This window comes from Ambystoma mexicanum, chromosome 6p (assembly GCF_040938575.1).
Source record: "Ambystoma mexicanum isolate Mex_15411 chromosome 6p, UKY_AmexF1_1, whole genome shotgun sequence".
Taxonomy (NCBI): Eukaryota; Metazoa; Chordata; class Amphibia; order Caudata; family Ambystomatidae; genus Ambystoma; species Ambystoma mexicanum.
Window position 1 is genome coordinate 1,103,108,597 of NC_090935.1, and position 25,568 is coordinate 1,103,134,164.

Sequence of the window (25,568 nt, forward strand, 5' to 3'; positions counted from 1 at the left end):
GCCACATGGGAGGAGGTTACCGCCGGGAAATCAGTGATGACTCCATTGGAATCAAAGATCCGATCACCTATTTCTTCACACATAAAAGGCTGTGCTAACAGAGAGATGGTCATAAGTAATTGTCAGACACTGGTGTTAAGGTACTTGCAGCACAGCAGTGTCCCGGACACTGATTAACTATATCATACTACCAACCTGATAGCTCCCACAATTGGACATTATAAGGCATACAGGCAATTGTACTATCAAAATAATACCCGACAATTAAATTTTAAGAACTAAGACATCTCATCTTGGATGAGATCTGGTAAATCACTTCTCCTATAAATTAAGCAAAGCTGTAGCCACCTTAGACCAAAATATGTTTGATCCCCTTAGTGTGAAGCTAATCCAACTACAGCCATCAATAACTGATTTCACTATAACAGGTAGCTCACCCTTTGACAGTTGTGTTGCAAAGCTTACGTTTTTCTATTATGCAATTGGATTGAAGTTTAATTGTGCAATTGGTTCAATCAGCCCCATCAACTCATGCTTAGGATCAGAAGCAGGCAGGAGGATCTCTCATTCCTCAAATCCCTGCGCACCAAATGCAGACATGTGATCTTTGGGGCTAAATTGACTTACTGCACCTCTGCCATTGAGGAAGCCTATGACATGAGAAAAGCCTTATTCAAAGAAGTCAAGCACTGCAACAAAATCAACACCTTCATTAACAAAATTGATACGGTCAGAGGTCTTATCAATGTCTCAAAACCAGGCAGTTCCCCACTATTCACACCCCCTCAGCCCCCGACCCCCCAACATGGCACTGCCCGCCTCAAATTACTTCACCTTCCTCTTGCCTAAGGATCTCTCAGACACACTCCCTTGCCTTACACCTACCACTTACATGGATGACTTCCTCCCTCATGAAACATCTCAATGGCCCAGCACTCAACCCACTCCTCAATATTGTGAACGCCTCCCTCAGTGAAGGTCCATTGCAAGGCATGTTGAAGACAGGTCTCCTATGAGCCTTTCACGAAGAACACTTGTATGACTGAAGGACTATGGACCCATCTCGAGCCTCCTGTTTATTGGAAAGCTAATCTAAAAAGTCGCTGTGACCCAATCACTTGCCAAAGTCGACCAGCTTGGTCTCCTCTGCGATTACCTGTCCGACTACTGCACCAAATGCAGCAATAAGAATGCAACCATCCAAGTGGTGGATGATGGGCTAAGAATCAACGACACAGGAGACTTGTGCCTCCTAGTCCTCTTAGACCTCTTGTCTGTCTTTGACACAGTTGAACACAATTGACCACCTATCACTCCCCACCATCCTCGCCGGCAGGATGGGCTTCTCGGGAACCGTCTGAAAATGGGCTGCATCCTACCTATCCGGCAGGGACCAAATCGTACAGATGGGCTTAGTCAGATCCAACTACCTTGCAGTCATTTATAGGGTTTGTGGTGAGTTGGAAGAAGGAGTCTGACAATTTGAGGATATTCTGTACTCTCCTTATTTAAAGTTAAAGGCCTATCTGTCTCTATGGCTAAAGGAAATACCCTACCTATCTCAAGAAACAAAAAGGTGCTCATCAGATGTCAGATGTCCAAAGAAATTCAGTTAGACACTACCACTAAATATAACTAATGTAAATAGGCCAGGGCAATGCTTCCTTGTCCCTTGGTTTGCCCTTTATTTTGGATAGTCCTTTCTTATATCCAAGTTTCTGTCTGGATTATAAACTTGGCATAATCTCCTTTGATAGTCTTTCTTATTAATTCCTGTAGTTCTTTAAGATAACTCTCGGACCTTGTGCTTTCCGTGGTCCTCTCTTCACAGTACTTTTCCTTAGAATAGTTCCTCACACTCCTGTCATCACATATATACTCTTTCTTCAAGATAACTCTTGGTCCTTTTGGTTTCTGTGGTCTTCTCTTTGTGGTGCTTTTCTTTGTAACAGTTCCTCCCACTAGTGTCGCCACATATATGCTTTTCACAGTTAACTTGCTTAGCCTTTTTCAAATTTTACTTTGATTCCCTTTTAGGCTTCCCTTGCCAATGATACTCTCTGAGGCTCGCTGTTCTATTATCTTGTTCAATTGCAAGCCTTATCTCCTCTTTCCTATTACAGTTCTCAGGGTTACACTTTCGCCAGGTTTCAACTTTGAACATATAGGGTTCTTGCCCTTCCACCCAGGGGTTCCCTTCCCAGTCTCTGTTGGCTCTCCACCTCGGTTGTTTAGGTCTCTCTCATATATCTTGTTCACTTCCTTTGTTAATAGGAGTTTTCAATAATACTTTGTCCTCGGGACTGAGATGAGTTTCTCTGTTCATATAGCCCCGGTCTTTCCCTATCGGGTTATTCATTACTTGTTCTCCTAGATCTTTACAGTTCCAATCATCCACGTTCTGGTTATTCTTTCATCCTTAGTACTGGGAAGAGTAGATAATGATTCCCCTGGTGGTCTACCGTTGTTCCCAATTCCCCTGGTACCTCTGGATATGCTGGGAATGGTTGCAGGGCTCGGCATTCGCTTTGGTGCTGCTTCTAGCTCTTTTTGCTGTTCTTTGATTTCCTGTTCTCAGTTCATCGCTGGGCATCTGCTATCTGCAGACGCAGGTACTTGTAAGGCATTCAGACTTCCTGTCAAGGTAGTCTATGTGCTGTTTGTCAGGTGACCTGCCCTACTACTCTTGTTACTCACCGGACGGGAAGTAAACCAATCGGTGGCCGGAAGACACAGGACTGCACTATTGATTGAAGAGCTAGGTCGGGGCCTCCAACCTAGCCTCCTCTCTGTGAGGGCACAAGACCTTTTTAACGATATGACCCTCTGCTGGGTAGGACCAGGCAGATGGACTGATCGCTCAAAAGGGCGGGGAGGACACGCCGCCAAGAACCCAGCTGTAAAGGAAAAAACAAGAGGTGAGCAATTGGAACTGTAAGAAGAATCCTTTCCCTTGATACTTCTTTCTAGTAGTACCTGAGCTATGCCCTCCCCTTGTTTAAGGCAACCGGAACCACCTATAAGTAAGAAAGGAGAATGTAACCTATACTAATGATAGTGGTCGCTTAGCTACGAGGTATGGAATCATAAATTAGAGAACCCTTACCATGGCTGTGTTGTTGAGTCTGAGTTATCCCAAAGGAGTTCAAAAACGGAAGTGCAAAATAAGAAATGGGTAGGTTAGTTAGGAAACTAAACCCGGGCGGAACGAGGGCTGCGCTAGAGTCGAGTGGGTGCACTCTCTGCAAGGCGTCCCTGTGCACTACTGGAGGATGTCCAACAGAAGTCTGATTGTGGAGATGATGGGAAAAACAACCATAAGAGACACAATGGAATTGGAGAATTGTAGGTGATGGATTCGGTGGCAGGCAAAGGCAGCCCGTGATGGAGAAAATAGGTCTGGTACACAGGTAAGTAGTTTTCCAAAAGCGGCAGGCAGAGGCAGTCCGTGAAGGAGAAAACAGGTCTGGTACACAGGTAAGTAGTTTTCCAAAAGTGGCAGGCAGAGGCAGTCCGTGAAGGAGAAAACAGGTCTGGTACACAGGTAAGTAGCTTTCCAAAAGCGGCAGGCAGAGGCAGTCCGTGAAGGAGAAAACAGGTCTGGTACACAGGTAAGTAGTTTTCCAAAAGCGGCAGGCAGAGGCAGTCCGTGAAGGAGAAAACAGGTCTGGTACACAGGTAAGAATAGTAGGATCGAAGACGTAACTTCTAAACACCGGGATGCAACTTTAATCAGAAGCAGCGTCTTTCCCGGTTGTGCGGTTTAAATCGGGAAGGGGAAAGGCGGAACCGGACGAAACCGAGGTTCACGCATCATCGCCCATCTGCTGAGAGCGGGAGGCGGAAGGCTGGGAATCGTAGTTCAACTTGCCGCAGGGCGCCGCGGAGTGAGCCGAGGCCACTATTTTCCAGGGCAGTTGCCAGTGGGCGTAGAATGGATTTGCAATGTGACGCATGCCCTTCCGAAGGGCTATAATCCTCCTCCGTGCCTGCCGAGGCGTAACACTCTGCATGCCTGGACATGCCACTACCAGGTACCTCTTCCTTCTCCTCCTGTTGGTATCGCTTCCTTTGTGGTCTTGCACACCAGGGCTCTAAGAAACTCGAGGCTCTGTGATCTGCCTTAGCTCCACCTCCACAAAGCGTGACGAGGTGAGGGGGCTTCCCCGGAGCATCAGACTCTCCTTCTGGTCTGACTTGTCGCAGTTAAGTGCACGTCTCTGTTTAAGGAGATATGTTCCTTCTCTCTACATGGATTCCTTTTTACATTGCTTTCAACCAAACATGAAGTAGCCACAATATTCTTCAGAGAAGAACGTCCCATATATGCGGCTATGATAGTTTCCTTAGGGTGTTTCTAAAAGGAACGTGAATCCTTTTCCCAAAAGGGGGAGTCTTTCTCGGTGTGGTCCCACTTGCCTCGATCCCTAAGGAGGGTCTTGTGGAGCGCGTTCACTTCCGTAGTACCCCATATGGGAGAAGGGATGAAAACCTGCGACTCATCAGAGGTCCCCAAGGTTGCATCCTTTCCCAGATTATCTTCGATCTATGAATAGAACCCTTGGGAACTCTCCTAAATGACCCCAACATTGCCATCCATCAGTACGCTGTTGAAACTCGGCTGTAGCTTATGTTCAGTGGCCCCCAGGACATTGCTCACCTCTGCAAATGTCTAGCTTACATCTAAACATGGATGCCATATGCCTATCTCAAACTGAACCCCAACAAGACCGAATTTGTCCCATCGGTCACCCCACCAAACAACATTTCGTACAACAATGGCTGGATGGCATGTGCTTGGAAGGAGTCAAACCTTACCTGTCAAACTCATATTGACAGTAGCCTTTCCATCCAAAAGTACATGACTTCAGCTCTCCATACCTTGCAAAATCAAACACTTTACACCTCGTGACTTCCACAAGATGGTACAAATCCTTGTGATATCACATCCACAGGGGAGGGGGCCGCTTTACCAGGCTTCAAGCCACACACCTGGCCACCCTCAAGACAGCCGCCCAAGCTGTAGCCTGCCTCATTACAGATACCTTCAAATTTGATCATATCTCTCCAATACTGTGTGAGCTTCACTGGCATCCCCCCCCACTCTTGCCAGGATTCTGTTTAAAACTGCATTTATCACCTACAAAGCAGTCTCAAATGGAATCGCAACATTCTTGGAGATTAACTCAACACCTCTGCAGACTCTTGCACCTCACGTAGCAATACTATCAAAAGCTTGGACCCTAAGATAGGCCGTAAAGAGAAGACTCGCAGGCCGTCTTTCTCCAGCCATACCCTGATCATCTGGAACTCAAACCCGGCAGAGGCTCCAAATGCACCCAGCATCCTCCAGTTCATCAAAACATTAAAAACGTGACTCTTTCAACAATACCTGCCGGACGGATAAAAATCCCTCTCTCCCTCCACCAACAATACTGTACTGCTGTATAACATGCCACGGCTGGCACCCTCCTGTTGTAAAGCGCTGCGCTGCTCCAGAGCTAGGTTCACGCTACAAGCAATAAAATAGCCGTTGAAGTATTGTTTGCATGGTACATTGCCAAGCAAACGTCAATTTCTTTTTTAATGCATTATAGCTCATAATTTGTTGCCAACATGTGACACTGATTATTAAACACTTCTATACTGACCCTATATGTGCCTATTATTTCACGTTTTAAAAGTAATGTTTATTAAAGAGAAACTGAAAAATGTAATTTCATCGCTTCCATTAGCAACAGTGTGACATTGATATTGTATAGATAGTTTTAGAGAGTTTGCTTTCCTCAAAAACCGAGTTCCCAAGTAGACTGTAGATTCCAAAGATGACCACGTTAATTCAATATGAGTTTGAATTTTGAAACGATTACAGGCTGATGCTGTTTAATACAGTTATCAACAATATATCAATATATCAGAAAAAAACAGCAGTGCTTTGTTTGTGAAGGGGGAGCCACCTCTTCTCATGGTTAGCAAGCTGTCCAGTAGGATGGGAGAAATTCTACATGTGATAGGGCATCGCCATCAAGGTCAAACCCTGCCACATTTCAAATTCTACTTTCTGCTCTACGACTGGACAGTGGCGTTTAAAGTTAAAGTTTGGGATAAGCTAGAAGATTTGGAAATAACGGACAATATTGCATAACTCGTTCAGCAGTGCGCCTGGTCCTTCTGATAATCGGCGAGTGAGAACGCTAGCAATAGAGGAGGCCGCAGCTCTTCAAGGAACGCATTTGTTGTATACATCAAATACAAAAGCAGCAGAAAGTGTACGATGTTAGGAAAAATTACTGTGATGGTGCCAGGAAAAGAAAAAAGTACCTTTATTGTGACTCACTTAATTTTGGTCGTCGTCTCTGTCCAGTCACGAACGCATGGGAATTACGTCTTTCTCAAAGCTCTTATACTCCAAGCTGATCACCAAGTATACTCCATGCAGCAGATCAAAATTAACAGGTGATCCAGTGTCACCAGAACACTATGCCCGAGTCAAAGACTTTTACTTCCAATTTCATTCTCGAGAGCTAGTCTTGAGTCACTTCCATTGAATAAAATGGACCAAAGCCCAGAACTGGAGTCAGATGTCCATGGTGGCCACGAATTATCCAGTGAGCATATCATGGGTGGCTGAAATCGCACAAAAATGTTGCCCTCATTTGTGCGCCCCCACAGTTACTGCGACTTTGGGGGCGCACAAAATGAGGGCGACATTTACTGCGCCCAACCAAAATGGTAAGCAGGGGGAAACTAAAGAAAACAAAAAAAAAAGGCACCCTGCGGCGTCAGCTCTAACCCACGTTAGTGGGAGGAGCTGATGCCGCAGGGATAGCAGGGTGCAGGCGGCACACACAGAAGTGTGCCGCCATGAACGGTAAGTTGGGGGGGTGGGGGTAGGAAGGGAAAATCAGGCCGGGGAGCGGGCACCGTGATCTATTTGATCACTGCGCTGCGCCGTAACTTGCGTCGGCATTTCGGCCGTCGTAGTTATGGGCGGCGCAGTGATCACATAGATCCTGGGTGGCTCGTTCATAATGGGCAAGGGCTTGTTCACCCAGCCGGCCCCCCTGCCCATTATGGAGGAGCCGAGGAGCCAGTCAAGTTGAACACCGAGTGCTGCCTCATCTGCTTTTTGGGCTGGCTGAACGGTCAAGGGGAAACACGATTTCACTTTGACAGTTCAGTACCCGAGCCGTGCATGCACAATGAGCCAGACAAGGCTGGGGGAGTTCTGCAGCCTTGCATAGCTCATTGGAAATGCTGGCTGAGGAACTGCATGTCTGTACGTGCAAGGGGGCGCTCAAGTCCCTGTGAACATGTACAGGATCCAGGAAGGACCGAGGCAGAAGGTAAGTTTATATTCATTTAATATTATTTAAATATGTGTATGGATGCATGCATGCTTTTGATATCAGTGAGTGTATGATGATGGGTGCTCATGTCAATGATAGAGTGGTGTGCGAGTGTGTGTGTTCGTCCATGGAGCATATTTTGGAGAGAGGAGGGCTGTACAACAAAAATGCCTTTGTTGCACAATCCCATGGACCAAAATCAGCTCTCCTGAGGCGTTGTGGCGCCCAGGGAACAGAGATGATATTTTTTTACTGGACAGCTATTATAGAGGGCCAGTAAAAAATACCGTGCTTTTCCCCTGAGCACCCAGTGCCTCGCATACACACATAATCATGTTGATTGTGTGCATCTGTGAGGTTCTGTCTCGTACAAAATACCATGTCTGACCCCTGGGCCCCTGAGCGCCTTGCATACACACATAATCACTCTGATAATGTGTGTGTGTGTGTGTGTTAGGCACTGTGGGGCCCAGGGAACACGGGTGGAATTTTTTTACTAGACATCTATGACACCGGTCTAGTAAAAAATACCATGCCTGCCTCCTCGACTCTGAGCACCTGGCCTACACAAATAACCACACTGATAGTATGCATGTGTGAGGAACTGGAGACTCAGGGGCAGGCATGTCATTTTTTTACTGACCATCTACGATAGATGTCCAGTAAAAAATAGCATGCCAGATCCCTGTGCCCCCCAGCGCCTCACATACACACCACCACATTCATCATGTGCATGCCAGGCACTGGGGCCAGAGGGGGCAGGCATGGCATTTCTTACTGGGTATGCCCAGTAAAGAAAGCCAGCCCTATCCCCTGAGATTCCTAGTGCCTCCCATGCAATGTCATGCCCACTGCAAACTCTTTGGCCTTTTCACTCAATTTGTTTAACAAATGTGCTCTAAAATCCACCATTTTAAAAGATTTCACAGGAGGAGAACCCCCCCGATGATTGGTTCCAGCTCATGCACTATGCTCGGTCGCTATGGAATATCTGGGAGAAATATTCACGCCCCACCACTTAAATTTACCAGCCGCCACTGCAGCATACGCAGATCCCCATCGCCTCCAATAGAAAATCTGCATACCGCCTCCAGTTCCGAAAGGTGCCGCTCACGAACCAGACGGAGTGCTGGTGATTGGTTGGAAGGTCGTGGTTGGCAATAGGAAACAGTCTCTGACTTGGGATTCTGGATTCGTCCGGGGAGGCAACTCATTTTTTGCATCCGTCTCTAGCCCATTCCCAACTCCAGGGAACAGATTCCTAAACGTCCAAATGAAAGGAGACAACATCGGTATGAACGAGACTTCCAGCAAATATTTTGCATAGGGCACATAGCACACAGGATACCCGACCTCCTGCATGAAGCATCCAAGGGGAAATACTTACAGGAGATGGGTCACACATATGCAATTACAAAATCCCTGCAGAGTGCAGTGGGTTTAAAAACTCGCCAGTGCCTTTCTGAACATTTCAGCCATCACTGGTAATATGGGATGGCTGATTTTCTATTTAGACTGGTTATTTCCTAACAGAATATTGCTCCTAGTCCCCGCCCAACCCGTCACACGAAAGAAATCCACCTTGCAGAAAGAATACCCTGGAATAAATTGCCAACATTATGTTATTTTGCCTTAAACCCATAAAGATTTAAAGCCCCCACTTAGTCCTTTTTGTCTGTTTTTACATTAGCAGAAAACCGATTGACAGAGGTAGGGGGCAGGGGAGTGGACATATAGACTGTGACGAGTCGGTAGAACCAGCAGTAATGATGAGTCCTATACATAATCTTGCTGTCGACTCCCGTCGTCCCGTCCTCAGCACAGTCCTTGATATTTGAAGATATACCAAGTAGAACCGGCCCCACGCGTACACTTATTCGAATGCTAATGGGTAGATTGAGTACACATTTCTGGAGCCGAATTCTACAGATGAAGAAGCTCAAGAAGACAGCAGGGAGTGTTGCATGAGGATGCGTGGAGCGGCCTAGGTCACTGCATTGCATAAATCTCTCCTAAAAACTCCTTGTCCATGGCCAATTAAGGAGGCATTTCTCTGGTAGAAGAGTCCAGTGACTGAATGTAGAATTAAGGAGGCAGAAGAGCAAAGCATCTTTCCTTTTGGCCTACCACCAATCGATGTGAACAGGAACTCAGATTTCCAGAATGGTGGCATTCTTTCAGTGTAGACGAGAAGGGCTCTGCGGCCATTCAATGTATGAAGCAATTGTTTCTCTGGAGTTGAGGTGTTAGGATGGAACACAGGCCAGGATATCTCGGTTGGGATGAAATTGGAACAGAGTTTGGGAAGGAAGGTCACGCCTGGTTGTAGGATCACCATCACTGGGAAGAGGGAAGGTAAGGCGCGTAAACAAGAAAGCACCCATTTCCCCAAAAGGCCGAGCATGGTGTTATCACCACCATGAAGATAACCTTTCAGAAGAGAAACTTCATATCAGCTTCTTCCAGTAATGCTCAAATGTGACCATGCAACTGAAGAAGGAGCAGAGTAGAATCTCGTTCCAGCAGTCATTTGGGGAGAGGGAGGCATGGTATTTCAAAACCTTTAAGAAGATATCCCATCTGGAGTCTCGTGACTGCAAGGGATGATCCGTGATCATGAAATGCTCTGAAAGCAGCCCACTGCAAGTGGCACCATTGTGCCAGTGGCGCACCAATGGGCACCCATCATGGACTATTTGGGACTCAATTGTTTCCATAATACTCCCTGAACAACACCTATTCATGTTATTGTCTTTACTTTCCATTTACAAGGCTTTGGAACTTTTGTATTTACTTTTACAAACTACATGTCCCATAATGCACCTTGTGGTGATTCCCATTTCCTCGCTATTCCTATACAGCAGTTCTAGCACTACAATCCCCAGAAGCCTTAAAGAACAGTGCAGCTTTCACTTTCCCAGGACTAGAGAGGGCAGAGGCCAATTACATTCAGGTGTGCTGCTCCAGGTGCTGCTAAGTAGCCTACTTCAGCACAGGGCAGCTCAGTATTTAAGCAGCTGTCTGCAGGAGCACAGGCCTCTTGCATTGAGCTTTCTACCAGCCCTTTGTTGCCCTGTTCCTTGGATATTTGCTGTGTCCTGGGGCTTCCAGTTACTGCTCTTGTCCCAGAGCCCTGTGCTTACTGCCTTGCTGCCCTGCTTCCCTGCTTCCCTGCTTCCCTGCTTCTCAGCCCTCTCTCCCCTGCCTTTTGCCTGCACCTCTGTGCCTTCCATATTGCAGCCCTGCTTCCTTGTTTGCAGCCATTCCCTGGCTTCAGCCCCCCTGCTCTCTTCCTTGTTTGCAGCCCTCTGTTCCCTGGCTACAGCCCCCTTGCTCTCTTCCTTGCCTGCAGCCCTCTGTCCATGATTCCTGTCCTTGTCTTTCTTGAGTCTTCAGTCTTCCCCTTTGGTTTTCCACTTCAGTTATACTGTTTCCTTAATTTCCCTCTGCTAGCCTTCTCTTGTCTTTCCAGCCCTGAGTTACTGTTCTTGATTCCCGTGTACAATTTCCGGTCGTCATTCACTGCATTTAGATACTAGGTTTCTGCCCTTCCTTTCTTCCGGTTCTCTGTTCAGAACCTTGCTCTCTTTGACTTCCTTTTCCCTGGATATTTCTGTTCTGGTCTTCACTTGTGTTTTATGTAAATCCTATGTACAGAGTTTGACTGTTGGATTCCAGCAGGCAATCTCTGCCCCTTCCCTTGTCGCGTTTCAGTGTTGTACTTCGTGCCATTGTTTACAGTGTACTGGTTCCTGTTTCAGGAAGCAGTCATTGTTCGGTTCCTGCTGAACCTGTACAGGCTTCAGTCTTGTGAGCACTGTTACCTTGTTCGTGTCTTAGGGTTCAGGTACAGACACCCACTGATGTTGCTCCCAGCCATGAGCATTCAGAGTGGGCCCCTGTAATAGCAATCTGTTCAGAAGGCTGGAGTTTCCAAAGGTCTGTGGAACACTCTTTCCCCATTCTGCGTACACCCCAACAGGGAACCCAGCGTGTTTGTATCTTTGTATTCCCTGCCCCTTTTTGTTCACAGCCTCTGTTGCCTATCCTTTCTTGTCTACAGGACTCCTTGTAGTCCAGCTTCTTGTGGGCACGCCTCTACCCTCAGGCCTTTCCTGACAGCAAGTGCAGAATTGACACAGACATCAACATCTTAAAGCTGTCTGAAATAGATTCCAGGATCTTCCCTAAATTTCCCGTCCCAGGTGATTACATTCTTTGATTAGTATCAAGTTGAAAAGGAAGTCCAGTGATGTTTGTGGGGCTTCAGTTTTGATGGACGCTTAAATCGCATTGGCTATCTCTCTGGAACTTCCAAATGTTATGTGATATGATGTGGCATTTATAACATGCCTGTACACAAGCGTTTCTGGGCATGACAAGGAGGGGGAAACAATGGGAGGACAAAAAACGATCTTACCATGCCTTGTGTCATTCAGATCATGCAAGTGCAGGGAAGAGAGAAGGGGAGAAGTGACGGGGTGGGGGAAGTGCAGTTAACTCGCATAAGTGCAGAGAGAAGGGACAGTAGGGTTGCAGATACAGACCTTTAGGTGCTGGGGAGCCCGCAGGCAGTGCAAGGGCAACAGGACATGCAGGATGCTGGGACAGAGTTCGGAGGGTGACCAGTGCGCGGAGCAGTCAGGTGCATCAGCAAGGGAGAGGAAGAGAGGAAGCAGAAGCGAAAAGGACGGTCTTGAGTTGCTTCTGGAACTGGAGGTGTTTCTGCTCAAGTTTGAGCGAGGCAGGGAGGCTGTTCCAGAGGGAGGTCCCTGACGAGGATATAGATCTGCCCACTCTCTGCTCTGAGAAGCGTCTGACCCTCAGGGTTGGAGGTGGATGAAGGGAGAGCTTGAGAAGGAAGATGTTTTGGAAGAGAAAGTTGGAGGTAGAGGGCTCCCAGGCTCCAGAAAACATTGTGGACAATGCAGAGGGTCTTGAACTTGATCCGTGCAGCCACAAGGAGCCAGTGAAGAGATTTTAGAGTTGGAGAGATACGATCCCGGGGCTTGAGGCCAAGGACACGTCTTTCAGTCCTGTTCTGGATAAGTTGTAAATGTCAGAGTAGAGGCAGGAAGATTTAGAAAGAGGCTGGTGCAATAGTCCAGCCTATAGAGGACCAGAGCTCTGGAGACAGTGAGCTTCTGGGGGAAAGTGAGAAAAGGAAAAATACGTCTGAGGAGGTGCAGCTGGTAGTTTTATTTCTTAGAAACGTCAGAGATATGAGGCGAGAAGGAGAGGGTGGAGTTGAAGATGACACCAAGGTTCTTTGTCTCACAGGAAGGCGCAGGAAGAGGGCGCAGAGAGAGAGAGGAAAGGAGGCAGCAGGTGTCCCAATGAGCAGGATTGCAGTCTTACCTGCATTAAGGCAGAGTGTCAGCCGCATAACATTGAAAATTGGAGCACAAAGTAACGATGCAGTGGGCAAGAGGTGCCACGTAGTGGCTGAAGACAGAGGTTAGACCCCGGGGTGAAAACCAAATGAGTACAGAGTTTTAGTTGCGTCTTCAGCCCATCCGGTAAAAGTGGAGGATCATGACTGGGCAAAGATCAGATGACAGAGTGGGACTGATCCACAACTAGAAGGACGAGGTGGTCCTTTGAAATGGCAAAAAAGAGAGGACACCAAGACATCAGAGTCAAGTGTGGTGGCCTTAAGATCACACTACACACCTTATGCAGATTGCTCAGAGGACTCTGGTTAGAAGCGGAAATGGCGAATAGGCACAAAAGAGACGTCTTGGTTAAGGGGCAGAAAGGACACTCATCATCCAACCTGTTGGTCCTTGTTGTACTAGAGAGCTAGTCTCTGACACAAAGGGGTACAACTATTGGAGATCCCATCGATTCACTAAGATCACAAATGGTGTGGGCAGCAAGACGAAAGCTGTATGAGAGAAATGCCATGCTTGGCAGTCTGCTGCAAGGTTCTACTATCCCAGAAGATATGCAGCACATAGAGCTAGTAGGTGCTACTCTGGCCATGTGAAGAAACGAGCTGCCTTTGGCTTTTTTATGAAGTCTTGTTCCACCTGGTTGACATATGCCTTTGCAACATGGTTGTCTGCTCTGACCAGAACACCAACAGATCTTCCTGTGGGGAGGCTTCCAGGGCTGTGGCGTTCACAGTCAATTCCCTCCATTTGGAAGATTTTTGCGATTCCCTGAATTCCACAGGCCCTGGGCTGACCTGCAGCCCAATGTGGCTCCCCAGCCATTCATACTGGCACCCATTATCACAAACCCTGGACCTTCTGGAGGCAATGATATTACCTGCTTCGAATTCACCAATCCTGTCCGTCGAGCAAGACAGCACTGGCTCTCCTTAGAAACTAGAATTAAATAGTTGCAATCCCTCAAAGCTGGCTACCAGTGTGGTATAGTAGTTGCTTGAGATGATATGGTGCCCAGGGGTGGCCCCAGCACAATAGGCCCTGTAAATAATGTTCAAAGTGGCCTCATATTCCACATTTTTAGCAAGCCCCACAATTTTCCTATGAGAACATTTGGAAATAAAATAGGTTGCCACACAAAAGAGGCCCAGGGTGCAGAGGCCTACCGGAAAATCTCTAGAATTCCTTATAAGCCAGTCTGCCCCTAGTTGTTCCCAAGGGTCAGTCAACATACAGGCAGCCAAGTTCCTTTACAGAGGTAGCCAGTATCTTGCAGTAGGCTGTGTAAGTGTTATCAACTGCTCCAGATATTGTCGAAGAATCATAACTCTGGAAAGCGGGAGGAATGGTTTGAAGATCTGTGCAAACGTTCAGCCATAGAACTTGAAAATTCTAAATAGTGTTGAGGTTTCCTTCTTGATGTTTATGGGGAACCTTTGAGCTTACAGGACTGAAAAGGCCCTACTTGTATTTTGCTGGCTTATTTCTTCCCATGGTGCCTGGATAGGTCAATAATCTGAATATGAGAGGGCACTGATGCCTTTCTTGTATAGGGACTGTAAGGAACGCATGGTGGCAACAGTAAAGACAGACACGTGATCACAGTTCAATGATGTTTATTAAACTGTATAAATGGGTGAGAAGAACCCCAAATCTAAACCTAAATCTAAGATGGGAGCAAGCTACAACCATCAAATAATAATAAGGCAGTCCTAGTGGCATCTTGTCAAAATAAACAAAACCTATACTAAAAAACCTATTGCCATTTCTTACCGCCAAGTTAATGTGGGATAGTGTTCTCAAGAAAAGAAAGAAGTGTTCATAAATGATAAGTCAGGATGTTATCGCTGGGGTCTCCCTTCCCCATGTTTTTAGCACAGGCCAAGGCGGGATTCTTGAGCACAGCACTCTGCTGGGCTCCTCCAGCATAAGGCTACTGTTCCTTTCAGCAATATCACGACCTTCGGTGGTCAATTCCCTTTCTGCAAAAGTCTCTTGCTGCAAAGGTCTCTTTCCTCAGAGGGCCTACTGTATCCAAAATAACAAAACAAAGTTCCTTTCTGTATGTACGTTGGGTGATGACTCTTCACCCTGGGATTCCCTTCTTCCGGGCTCAGATCCTTCTCCAAAGTTAGCCTCCCTTCATCAGGTTCACTACGGCCTTTTCTCAGACTATTTCACTTGTTGTATTCATGAGTCTCAATGTCTTTTTAAACAATCTTTCACTGTGGACATGCCTCAGACGGGTTCACTCTTGTCAGTTCACAGGCATCCATCTGTCGGGTTCACATTTGCCACAAACACAGTTCGCTTGGTATTCACTATGGGTCAAAGACTGTTGACTGTAAAAGGGCTTTTCACTCGTCCCATGTATGACCACTTTGACCTCTTACGGCAGCCTTTTTAGGGCCTTCTGGTATCAGTAGTTTTAAGAAAAGGGGGACCAGTCAGAGTCTTTCGAATGAATGCCCACGTGGCGCCGGACCACACTGCCCTTAGTCTGTCCCTGGGTTTAACAAAATTGTAGGAGGAGTAGAGTCAGAGGCTTCCCTAGCCAAATGCGTGATAGGGGGTCAACAGGACCTTGCAAAAGAGCAATATAATTAATAGCTCTGAAAAAAGAGATTCACCGTAGGATACATGTAAAACAATGAAGATTTATTTTCAACATGAAGACTCATATTTGGAAAATTCAAGTACATATAAAAGTGCATTTATAGCCTGCACAGTAGTGGGTTAGTATATTGTAGTGACAGTATATTCAGTGTATTGTTATTACACAGTTAACATTACCATAGTGGTGACAGTCTATTATATATATTGTTCACAATCACAACACATTAAAGATTGTCGACACTTAGATGCAGGTTTCTGGTTCGGTAACTGATTGACAAGGAGCAGTGGCTGGTGGAAATGGAGCAGCGCTGCAGAGTGGATACCGAACTGTCTTCAGGACGTAAAAGTCAATGGTCAGACTGGATTAAAGGAAGGGCAACATCCTAAAGTAAGAAGGAAGACTGCGTTTAAAAACGGTGAACTAGTTTGTGTCCAGAAATGGTGAAAGGGTGCAAGGAACTATGACCTAACAAAGAGGCATTTGATTGACGCTCTGGCTGTGGTTTGGAGTATTTCAGCTGCTGGAAATGCGGCTGGAGGGACAGTCTGCAGGAGTCAGAGGCCCAGGTCTAGGTAGAAAAGAGTCAATGAATGACCATTGAGGTAGATGTGCACAGTGAGGTTCGGATTTTATTGCAGGAGCCGTGATTTTGCCAGGACTGTGGGTGTCCTAGTTAGGTAAGTATCCGAAAAATCCACAAGTGGAGATCTGGTAAAAAAAACACGTGTTGCTTAACGTGCTTATTAGACATTGTCCTTGGTGTGCTAGGCACGTAGGAGACTTGCAAAGTTAAAGTTGTAAGTGATTAGCGTGATTGAGATGGAGGATGGCCAAGTTGCGCACAGTAGCAGATTAGAGACGCGGGTGTCTCGTGTGCAGGATAGGGCTATGAACAGGTGATCGTGTGCAGTGAGCGTTACATATTGCTCTTGGAGAGGCGGAGGTCGCGTAAGGAAGTGACGGAAGCGCGAGCAGTACCCATTGCAAGTTCTAGCTTAGTGATCCAAGAATCACAACCATTCTCCGAGTACAACTCTATACCGCAAACCCACATCCAAAAACACCTTACTAGAATACTCCAGCTTTCACCCTTCGGGCCTCAAGACTAACCTGCCTTTCGGCCAATTTTTATGCATTAGACGTAATTGCTCCACTTTAAGTGAATATGAATCGAAAAGCAAAGAACTAGCAACAAGGCTAGAAGAACAAGGATACCCCAGCCATATTGTTTGTCAGGCCAGAAAAAGAGTGAAACACACCAACCGAGATGCCTGCCTCACTCCAACCACCAGAGACCAATAAAAAAAACGAAATGACCTGCCTAACCACCTTCACCGCCATGAGCAATTCTATCAAAAAAGTGATCTTAAAACACTGGGACAAGCTTCACACAGACTGCTTCAAACCGGAAAAACCAAGATTTGCGTTCAAACGTAATCGCAATCTCAAGGATCTTCTTGTGCACATGTACACAGAGGCTGATATCACCAGTAACACCCAAACCACACTATGGCATTTACCGCCTGTAAAAGGCCACTTCAAATGTGGTAATTGCTCTGTCTGCAACCTAACAGCGAACCTTAAGACCATTGATCTAAAAGGGAACCCATGGACATTCAACTCCTTCCAATTGTGTGATCTCATATATATATAGGTAAATCCAAGAGAGAAATAAGACTACGCATTTGTGAACACCGGTCGTGCGTACGCAATCAAGTTGAAGACAAACCTCTAGTGGCACATTTCAAGAAAATGAATCACACCCACAATTACATTTTTTGGGCAATACTGCAAACGGTGCGAAACCCTTTCCGCTGAGGTGATAGAGATCTGACCCTCCACAGACTCGAGCAAAAATGGATCTACCGCCTGGACTCTGTCAGACACTGCCTCAACCTCTCAATTGAATGGGACCTCTTTTTCAACAGATAAAATGCCTGGTCAAATTAGACACCATACCCTCATGGGTTTCTGTCCCATCACTCCCTGCGATTGACGGGCCCACCTCTCTGTGCCCCAATACCAATAGAAGCAGCCCCAACTATTTTCTTAGTTCATCCCCAACTCAACTAGTGTAAGTGGTTTTTACCACCAAGGGTGTTGGCTCTGTTTCAATCCACAACCATGGTTCCTACTTCCACAGATATGTCGCCTACCTGGTTCCCTATGCAATATCACCAACGCTAAGTAAATTGTAATGTATTTTATATTGCTTGCTCTCACACAAATGCCAAATAATCATATGTGTAATTGTTACTGAATACATGATATGCATCACTTGTATGAAAGCACAAACAAATGCAATCAAACCTTTCTTGTACTGCAGCCTAATTGGTGCATTTGTTCATTTTTTACTTTGATTTTGCTGTTACCCGAAAAGGCATAAATAGATTGACACACTCGAGACACGTTTGTCTCAGCCACTGCCCTTCCACGCATGTGCTGATCATACTGCACTCAACAGAACTGATCCCTTGTACATTTTATGACGGTGCTCTCTTGACCTGCCCGTACCTAAGACACTACTCCTTGACGCATGCGCAGCCTCAGGGGCCTCGATCAGATTTATACCCAGTGCCCGCTGCTACGGATGCGCATCAGACTGTATTGACACAGCTCCGCCGACTCTAACTGAGGTAAGACCGCATCTCTGCTCCCCGTTACGGTGAATCACTAAGCTAGCACTTGCAATGCGCACTGCTCGAGCTTCCGTCACTTCCTTACGTGACCTCCATCTCACCAAGAGCAATATGTAGCGCTCACTGCACAGGATCAAGTGTTCATAGCCCTATCCTGCACACAAGACACCCGCGTCTCTAATCTGCAACTGTGCGCAACTTGGCCATCCTCCACCTCAATCACGCTAATCACTTACAACTTTAACTTTGCAAGTCTCCTACGTGCCTAGCACACCGAGGACAACCTCTAATAAGCACGTTAAGCAACATGTGTTTTTTGACCAGATCTCCACTTGTGGATTTTTCTGATACTTACCTAACTAGGACAACCACAGTCCCGGCAAAATCACAGCTCCTGCAATAAAATCCGAACCTCACTGTGCACATCCACCTCAATGGTCATTCATTGACTCTTTTCTACCTAGACCTGGGCCTCCGACTCCTGCAGACTGTGCCTCCAGCCGCATTTCCAGCAGCTGAAATACTCCAAGACCACAGCCAGAGCGTCAATCAAATGCCTCTTTGGTAGGTCACAGTTCCTTGCACCCTTTCACCATTTCTGGACACAAACTAGTTCACTGTTTTTAAACGCAGTCTTCCTTCTTACTTTAGGATGTTGCCCTTCCTTTAATCCAGTCTGACCATTGACTTTTACGTCCTGAAGACAGTTCGGTATCCACTCTGCAGCAGTGCTCAATTTCCACCAGCCACTGCTCCTTGTCAATCAATTACCGAACCAGAAACACGCATCTAAGTGTCGACAATGTTTAATGTGTTGTGATTGTGAACAATATATATAATAGACTGTCACCACTATGGTAATGTTAACTGTGTAATAACAATACACTGAATATACTGTCACTACAATATACTAACCCACTACTGTGCAGACTATACATGCACTTTTATTTGTACTTGTGTTGTGCCACGGCACAAAGGAATTTTCCAAAAATTAGTCTTCTTGTTAAAAATAAATCTTCATTGTTTTCCATGTATCCTACGGTGAATCTCTTTTTTCAGAGCTATTAATTATATAGCTCTTTTGCAAGGTCCTGTTGACCCCCTATCACGCATTTGGCTAGGGAAGCCTCTGACTCTACTCCCCCTACAATTTTGTTATTATCTACCCTCAAGAGTCAGGCCCCCCCAAAAAAAGAGGGTTTCGCCCATACATATTTTTCCTCTCCCTGGGTTTTCCAAACAGTTCTGTAACACACAAGGTCTTTGTTCCTTGATTCACATTACGTTGTCACTCGCAACCTTCGCTCAATCACAGTTCCGTTTACTATCGGTTCTCCCTCCGACTCACTGGCTGTAAAAAACCGCTTGGTATTTCTGGTCTCTGGAGTCAAGGGCGGTACCACTGTAGCAAGCATGTCTCCCTGTCTCGGTTATCAGTGTGGGAGGGTTCAGTGCACTGCTGACACCCACTACACCACACGCTGGCTGTTGTTCTCGGCCTTGTTATTCCTTTCTCTGAGGCTTTGCAGGTTTGGGTCGACAAAGGCAAGGGTTCTTCCCTCCTTGTTGTGCTTTCGGTTCTCGGCACCTTTCTCCCCCTCTTGAATTGCCGTCCCCAGAACAGATGCCTCGTCACACAGTCTGCCTTGCTCAAAGTGTGCTCTCGTGCTCCACCTTTTATCCTTGTGGGGAAGGGAAAGGGCCATCAGGTGTGTGTGGTTATTGTCAATTGCCTGACTTTGCTTGACCCTTGTGTTGAGACATTTCAGGTTAACGGCCCTTGTGCTAGTCCGTTGTCTTTCGTGGTGTAAGAAACTGTTTGTGTCCGAAAGGGTGAGGGTTAGAACGTCCGAGTATCCTACGGGGTAAGATGGGGAAAAGGTGTTATAAGGAAGGGGTTACAGCACCTCACCTGTCGGTGTCCCACTTCCACTCCCTCAGGGCCCCCCAACCAGGTGATCCTCCCACACTGGTCCACCCCCAGGAACTGGATCCGATAGAGATAGCCGTGTCCTGGCCACCTGGATGACAGATCCCCGGGGACCTGCGGGTGAGACACCTTCAGGTTTTTCACCAGACCCATGATCCAGGACACCATCTTTGTAACAACCATCGGGGCTGCTGACAGGCCAAAAGGTAGAACCTGAAACCTATATATGACCTAATCTTCTTCAAAACAAAGGCATTTCTTGTAGGCAGAGAGAATCATAATGTGTAGGCATGCTTCCTCAAGCTCTACAATTCTCAAACATTATCTGTGATGTATTGAAGCTATAATGTGGGGATAGGGCGTTATACAGCGGTTCAACCCCTTGCAACCCAACACAGGCCAGAATTCTCTTGATGGCTTTCTCACCACAAAAAATGGTGAAGACCACAGTGGGTGCACCTTTGGTTTCCAAGACATGGTTCTTTCTGGAGAAGGGTCTGTGTTCCATGGCCTATTACCTTTCATTTTTCCAATGAATTTGGGAAAGGGATCCAAATGGTCTTACATTCATTTGGTGTTGGGAGGGATTCCAAAATTACCACCAAGAGAGCCCAGGAGTCAGAAACATTCTGCCATGCTATTGAGAAATTGCACTTTTGACCCCAATAGAAACTTCCAGCTTTTTTTGGAAGGAGAACATGTACGGCTGGGAGTATGGGAGTAGAGGTGATGATCGGACTTGGGATGATGAGTCCCTTCCTCGTCCCCGAAGTAAACCTCTTGCTACTGGAGTTACTGGAAGTGAGCACTCTGAGAAGCGCGTGTGCACCCAGCTCATATGCAGTGTGGATGCAATGGCACATGCACCAGGGACTGCTTGCGAGCCTTCCATGCAGCAGACATTTCCTTTGAGCAATTTCAGGAGTCCACAAAAGAGTGACTCCCTACAATTGAGGGGATTAGTCCACAACTGTGCAACCACCTACAGGTGATTCAAGGTCCTTTACAATATAAAGACAGAGGAGGAATACAAAGAAAGTGTGCGTCTTTCACAAATCAAGAAAAAAATACAAAACATGTCACAGGTGTAATGGGAGCCCTGAAGTGCCCACAGTATGGGGGGGTCCCACCTCACCATGTTCCTGTGGGGGTCCCTCAACACTCTGACTTAGGAAAGAAAACATTATTTCTAAAGTCTAAAGCCATAGGCTAGGGATGAGAGGATCGGCAGTGGCACTGGAGTGTCAAGATGGAGGCACAATGGCCCCACTGCGATTGTTGGAAACCACAGAGCTCTCCGTGGTTTCCTGCTTCCTGTCTCCATGGAGCATGGAAGCTGGAGCCCTGGAGAGGAGCGTGGGAGCCAGAGGTTCAGAGCTGGTGAAGAAATGCGTACAAATAAAAGCTTTGTTGTAAGTGTGTGTTTGTGTGCCTGCCTGTGAAGATGTCGTATTTGTATGTATGAGTGTATGCAAGGGAGTATCTGCGTAAGCAAACGTATGAATGAGAGTTTGCTGTCAATGTGAATGGCGTGTATGTACATGTGAGTGCATGTGTGAATGAGAATGCAGTGTGAATTGTGTGGGGTCAGAAATGTGAGGCGTACAACTTGGTAAAGGTTTTTCATAAGAGGCCATTTTATTAACTCAAAAGCGATGGCTGCGGACTCTCAAAGCGCTACCTTTTTTGTAATTTGAGTACTTTTCTTGTAATTTTGACAATCGCCTCACTATCCCTGCCCTGAAAAGGATTTCCCTGCCTATGAAAATAAACTAAAGGAAACACTAACAAAAGGAATCTGTCCCTCACACTTATGCATACATCAAACTCATAAAGGGAATATATGGCAAATCAAAGAAACACAAATAACAATTATGTCCAATATAAACCTGATAACTGTATATCCTTGTAACCTGGGTTAGTTCCCTTTCCCCAGATTCAAAGCCGGGTTTTCAATCAAAAGTTCAAAATAGGCAAGTTCTGTTTTGTAACCAAGTTCTGCTTATAAAGTTCTTCTTGTTCCAAAAGTCTTTGACCAACAGTTCAACTAGACGACAAGTCTTTATCTTTCCACTTGTAGCAAAGAGTTCAACACATTTCCTCTTCTTCTTAGGAAACAACAACACTTCCACAATGTATCTGTTTTCTCAGGATGATTCCGCAACAGTTCACAAAATACTTTGGTGGTCTTGCCACTTCTTCGCCTTTAACCACAACACAGTACTTCAATTTTGTCTTCCTGGTGCACTTACTTGCCAGGACTACCACTACAAAGTCCCTGCCCTGGTATACTTGCCTGCCAGGACTAAAAGCTCCTAACACTACTACAAGTACTTATGTGGTAAAGTTTGCTTCAAACTGTTTAGTAAGGTCTTCTGACTTTCAACAACATCAAAATCTACTACTTTTTCTGGGAAAACATGATACACATTGGTGCTGTTTGTTTCACTCTTGTGATTGCCACATGCAATACAGGTTATGAGAGTGGAATAGAAGGAACCAATGTTATGGGATTCAGCCGAGAGGGTCTGCATTAGGGGCGAATATGTGAAACGCATTCACCGCATAGAGCTTTCTTATTCCTTTATTTTTAGCTGTATATGAATGTTACACTATTCTAAAAACATGCTTCAAAGCACAATCACAACAGTAGAAACCCAAAAAGAAAGTAAAAGAAATATGTGCGCGCTCTCCGTCAGGGAAGGCACTAAGCATAATGTCTATCTTAATTTGCCAACTGTTTTTTATAATGAAGTAAGCCATCTCTGAAAAATACTTCATGCAACGCTTTACCTAATCTCAAAATATTGAAATGTCCATTTAATTTTGCCACTATGTAAAATGGTGCACATTTATTTTCCCCAATTACTATCAAGTGTTGCTTTAGTAAATAACTATACAGCTGTGCATTCCATCGCAAGTGCCTGCTTCCTGAAGCCGCAGCGGCTGGCTGGCAATGTTCTCACTGGCAGGGCTTTAAGTGGGCCGGGCAGAGCCCTGGTAGTCTCCAGAAAGGGCTCCCGAACCGGGGCTCCACCCCCGTCTAGCCTCAGCCAAGCTGACACTTCAGGAAGCCTGTACAACCGAAGCACTGCACAGTTATACAGGACTGCCTGCAGGTATCAGCCCTTCAGATTAGAAAAAATAAAAGGCACCACCTTTTCTTTTTATCTAAACCGAAGTACTGATACCTGGAGACAGCCCATGCAACTGTGGCTTCGGCTACATGGGCTGCCTGATGACTCTGTACTCAGAAACTGGAAGAGGGTTGGAGGGCCCACATACGTCATTCAGCAGACAACCCTTTCACTAAAGGAGCCTATGGTTTTTAACCTGCTAGACACACTTATGTACAGGCGCATTAATAATGCCAGATCATATGACCACAGGACTCCTTGAATAAAAGGGCTGCCTGCTGCATCTGAGGGCTGGGGCGCAGTGAGGGGTCACACCTTTGGTGAGCCCAGTGGTAATACCAGTGTGCTCCAGCTCCCCTGCTTTCACCAGCTCCCCCTCCCCCACCCACCCCCCATCCCTCGGTTTAGCATCCCACTTAAAGCACTGCTCACTCTCTGCTAATCATTAACTGAAGGTGTCATAGCAGCGGGGGCTGCTGGAGCAGGCGGCGTCCCAAGGCAGTTTATACAAGCCTGGCATTTTTGTCAAGTGTTTTATACACAGAAACAGGCAAAGTAAACGTGAAGGTTATACGTGGGGGGTAAAGTGCCGACTCGGGGATTCCTGAATAGTCCCGTCACTCGGCTGGGCATACTTGGAGACTAATTGCCTGGCCCCAGGGCTGCGTCCATTGTTCGGCATTCCTCTGTGAGCCGGGACCGCGCGCGCCGAATCCTTTCCTTCTCTGTTTCAATAGGCATTAGTGAGTCTCCTCGCGCATGATGGGTCGCCCACCTCCGGCGCCATCAAAGCGTGTGCGGTATAACCAACCTGACGTCATCGCTGGGATGCAAGGGAGCCAAGCGGGGGCATTTCCGGGGTCCCTCTCCGACTTCCGACCAGCACCCGACCGCTATGGTGAAGGTGGATGCGGGCATCGGCATGGTCACGTAGTAGAACCACCTGCAGAGGCCTGCAAACGAAAAGGACAACTCCGATTACACGCGCAACTCCTCTGCAAAACAGAATCACAACCAGGGGACCGACACCAGTAAACACATGTCACGTCTGTTCATTTATTGCATGTAAGGAGAACTAGTTTCTAGACATTGACTTTCTGTGCTGTTCCCCATGACACCCTCTGCATTATTTCTTATAATTTTATTTGGGGTAAGGAATATTTTGCAACCATGCATATTTTTCTTATGAGCACATACAGTTGGCATGAAAACCATATAAAAAAGACCGACGTGTCTATGATTGGCTAACATGATTCTTGTGTCGTATGGCTTGCAATTTTCTCCCAGGCGCTTTTAAACAGAAACCTCTCACAAATGTGCGCCACACAAATCATAAAAAAGTACAATCAGTAGTTCGGAGGGATACAAATAGAGGAGTGGAGATGTGAAGGATATTGGACTGACTGATGGTGCGAAACTGGCTTGCAAAATATATTTTGAAAAATGCAGATCAAACGACAAGGGATCCCTATGAGCATTCAATCCCTATATGCTGACCGCTTTCCCAATGCAGTGGCGCGAAACATATGGATCCATCAGAACGGATACATGTGTACGCAGTGAACTCCAGCTAGCAAAGAAAGGACTCTGACGGTGCGCACACATCTCAAAACTTCATTTTTGACCAACAGCGAAATAGAAACTCGCCCAATAGTCATCCCAAAACATGATTTTTTTTCAGCCAAACAGCTGCACTCCCAAACAAGCCTCTTATTTGGGCAGAGCACTACAGGAGAGGTGCTATGCTGCGCACGAGTTTCAGGTGGTAACTGCGTCAGCTGATCCAATAAAACGTCCTTATCATTTCACAATTGGCGCCTAAAATTCAGAAGGCGTTTTTTTAGAGATCACACAAGCATATCCGTTTTCTTCTTTTACCAGTTGCTGCCTCAAGTGTGAGGGCATTATAGCGCTACCTTTAGGCCACAGAGGTGGGGCACGGCGAAAGGTGCCTGAGCTGAAACATTGCTCCCCAGGGCACGACAACGCCTGACTGACAGCGATTGGATGAAAGGGCCTCTACAAACATCGAACAAGCATTGGTAATGCCAACAGTTTGACCTTTTGTGTACGCATGAGAATGGCACTTGCCAGGCACACACATAGTGGTATTAACTAGCCTTTGATGTATCAAGTGAAAAAATGGTGCAAATACCTGGGCATATAATAGCAGTTCCTGGCAAAGGCCTAGTACTTATACACAAGACAAAACTAATGGCTTTGCCAATGCTTGTTTTAACAAGACATCAGTGAAGGGCAAGCATTGTGCCTATAAATGGATGTGGCTAAAGGCAGATCTGGTTAAGACGTATTTATTTCACCAGTTGCGCATTTACAACTCCAATTAAGTCATTAACTCTCAGAAGACAACTTTGAAAAAACACTGGCAGCACCTTGAGCGCAAAGTTTGATGATACCGATTGATTAAAGAAAGCTTAAAGAGTTCCCATGAGGCAGTGTTTTGGGCCGGGAAGGGTAGGAACTGGGTGACAATTGCCATACC

General features: G+C 46.3%; 1 protein-coding gene across 1 annotated transcript in view; it reads right to left on the bottom strand.

Moving 5' to 3' along the window:
- Positions 1 to 25,568, bottom strand: part of AOPEP (aminopeptidase O (putative)) — a 1,805,484-nt gene that overhangs the window by 1,431,993 nt on the left and 347,923 nt on the right. The window contains exon 4 of the mRNA XM_069625709.1: positions 23,877 to 24,018. Within this exon, the coding sequence (XP_069481810.1) occupies positions 23,877 to 24,018 (142 nt within the window). The remainder of the gene's footprint in view (positions 1 to 23,876; positions 24,019 to 25,568) is intronic.